We start from the raw sequence: 2919 nt of genomic DNA, 5'->3' as shown, positions 1-2919 counted from the left end.
TTCTGAACAGATGGTAGTGAGGCAAGAAGGCAGAAAAAAATTAATAGCAATCATTTCTTAATACTATGGGCCAAACTCCTAAATTCTAGAACATGGCCTAGAATGCCAACTTATCAGGAAACTATATATGGATAGGTTCAGGGAGGTGGCATCTATAAAAAATTTGTGGCTTCTTGCACCACACCCATCTAGCTGCATGTACCTGGAGAATGGGTGTTCTAGATTATTTCCCAAAATACAGCTGTTTTGCCCAGAATGTCCTGAGAAGGTGGTTCCTGTGGAATATTTGTGATTTGTTACATCTCTCCCATCTGCTGTTATGTAACTGATGAATTACAGAGGGTGGTCTATTTGGAAAGCTGATATTGTGGATTCTTTCCTGGAATATAGATGTTTTGCTTAGATAGGTTAGTATAAAATACTCCCTGTGGAAATGCTTGTGGATTGTGGCATTTCTCCCCTCTTGTGTTGTTCAGTGGGTAAATTTAATGCATATGGCTGTCTGGAAAGTTGCTGTTGCAAGCTATTTTCCAGAATATAAATATTCTGTCCAGAATAGGAAGAGGAGGAGGAGAATTAGGAATGTACACTACATGTTTCCTGTCTAGCTTTTAGTCGTCACAAGAACTCTGAAAAGTAGATTTGATGAGAAATAGTAACAGTTTAAGGTCACATGGTAAATTTCATGACCAAACAGGGTTTTGAACTTGGCTTGCTAATTTCGAGTCTTTAAACTTCAAACATTATTTTGTTAATTCACTCAGAAGAGTAGTTGCTATAAAAATGGTTCCAAGACTGAAACAAAGTTGTACGAAAATAAATAAAAGACGCAACATTAGGAGGAACTTCTTGACAGTAAGGGCTGTTTGACAGTGGAACACACTCCTTCCTCGGAGTGTAGTGGAGTCTTCTTCCTTGGAGGTCTTTAAGCAGAAGCTGGATGGCCATCTGTCAGGGATGCTTTGATTGTGATTTTCTGCATTCCAAGAGGTCGGACTGGATGGCCCTTGTGGTCTCTTACAACTCTATGATTCTATGGTTCTGTAAATTTACACAGAACTTGAAAGCATGCACATTAAACAGTTTATTTTAAGCATAAAATCTAACCTTCATTTATGTCAAGTGAAACATTGGTACATCACATCCAACTATATGTATGAAACAAACATCACTAGAAGATTACCCTAATATGCTGGTTTTTCACTATCAAAGGGGTTTGAGTATGGGAGAATATTTAATACTTGTGATTCTCTGCTCTCATGTTACGGAATTTCAGGAAGAGTGTTTTATGCCTTAATTGGGCTGGTTTTCCTCTGGGCTGTCTGGAGAAGAGGTTGCCTTCAGGTATATGTCAATGAAATTTCTCTTTTCCCAGATTATTTACAACCAGTCTCTACACCAGAGGTGAACAAAATGTGGCCTATGTGGCAAACTGAAGCACCTCTTCCCCCAGAAGCCTCCCAAGCCGCCAAACATTTTTTTAAAAAATTCACAAAGGAAACACTCAAACCTAGACATAAATGTGGTGATTTACCTCCCCGGCATCGAGACCCTCAATACCAAAAAAGAAAAAAAGGAGGGGGGGGAACCAATAATTAGTCAAAATGTGACAAAGTTGCTTGCAGGACTGAAACTGGGGAAGACTGCCCCCCACTCCCACCCCTTCCACCTTGCCTTTCCCTGCGGTACACAGATAGGATTAAAGGAAGGACTTCTGATGAATTACAAAAAACAGAATGAGTCCTGTAGTTGGACTGTGACACATAGCTTTAGGTATGTATGTTTTATCAGTGATTAAAATTCTCAGTGACTTAAATCTTTATTTATATTATTTTGTTAGGCAAAAATAACCCACCATCTGATAACAAGGTGATTTTGACAAACATGAAGACAATAAGTGAAAAAAGTCAAGGACTAAGACAAGGTCTTCCTACAGCTTCAGACTCTTTAGACAAACCTGGATCTACTGAATTAAGCATGCTGCAACAGCATCAGGCGAGTTCAGTACTCCTAAGTGATACTCCAGGAAAAACAGAACATTTTGCTGTACTCTCTGGTCTCAACACTTTGACACCAAAATGCCAGGTTCCAAGGTCAGACAAATGTGAACCAGAAGATTCTGGTGTGACATTGCATCATGGAGCCAACTCTGAAAAGAACTTTGTGCTGCACAGCAGAAATTCTTCTTGTGACTCTGGAGTTCTGAGTGCCTCTTCCTCTCCAGCAGCTGATCATACACTAATGAAAACATACAAAGACACTATGGATGCTTGTCCTTGCATCTCAAACTGCAAGAAGCCGGTGGAACACTATGCTGAACAGATGCAGACTTCTGCAGTTTCCTTAGATAAGGATGCTGACTGTCGAGAGAAAAAGCATACTGAACAGTCTTTTTTGAGTGGCAGCCAAGAAGAATGTTTTCAGGACAAAACCTATGAAGAGGGCAGTTCCTCTCTCCTCCCCTCTACATGTTTAGATGAGAAGAATCTTCATGATGATTACAAAAATGACCACGTAGGAGAAGTGACATTACCTGCTCATCCCTTAAGAAGGTATCCCACAAGTGACAGCTTGGATGAGTACATGGATGCCTGCTGTAGGATGAGCAAGGTAAGGACTCATACTGCCTACCAGATTGCCTGAGTGAAGTGTGAGTTTATCTGCTTTGTCTAGAAGAGATAGTTTCAGAGTGAGAGTAAGGTGGGAGAGTGGAACTCCCAAAGTACATTTTGAATGAGAAAATCTACTGTCACTGGCTAGTGAAGACTACGAGGCTCATCTCATGTGCAAATACTGTAATATGGAATTACAATAGGAGAATAGTGCCCCTGGAAGGGGGTTACTGCATGACATTGCTGTTGCTCTGTTCTTCTCCCATTCTTACTCTTTTAAAATGTGTTCCTTTTTAATATCACAAAA

The 2919-nt window shown here is 40.2% G+C and overlaps 1 protein-coding gene across 1 annotated transcript; it reads left to right on the top strand.

Annotated features, from left to right (window-relative positions):
• Positions 1–1273: 1273 nt before the first annotated feature.
• Positions 1274–2610, top strand: LOC121918277 (the record flags this gene model as incomplete). The annotated part of the gene is made up of 2 exons (XM_042444352.1): positions 1274–1344; positions 1841–2610. A coding segment is annotated over exon 2 (726 nt), but the record flags the coding sequence as incomplete, so codon positions are not given.
• Between the last annotated feature and the right edge of the window lie 309 nt (positions 2611–2919).

This window comes from Sceloporus undulatus, unplaced genomic scaffold (assembly GCF_019175285.1).
Source record: "Sceloporus undulatus isolate JIND9_A2432 ecotype Alabama unplaced genomic scaffold, SceUnd_v1.1 scaffold_7574, whole genome shotgun sequence".
Lineage (NCBI taxonomy): Eukaryota > Metazoa > Chordata > Lepidosauria > Squamata > Phrynosomatidae > Sceloporus > Sceloporus undulatus.
Note: the sequence above shows the minus strand (reverse complement) of the source record. Positions and strands in the feature narration are given on the sequence as shown.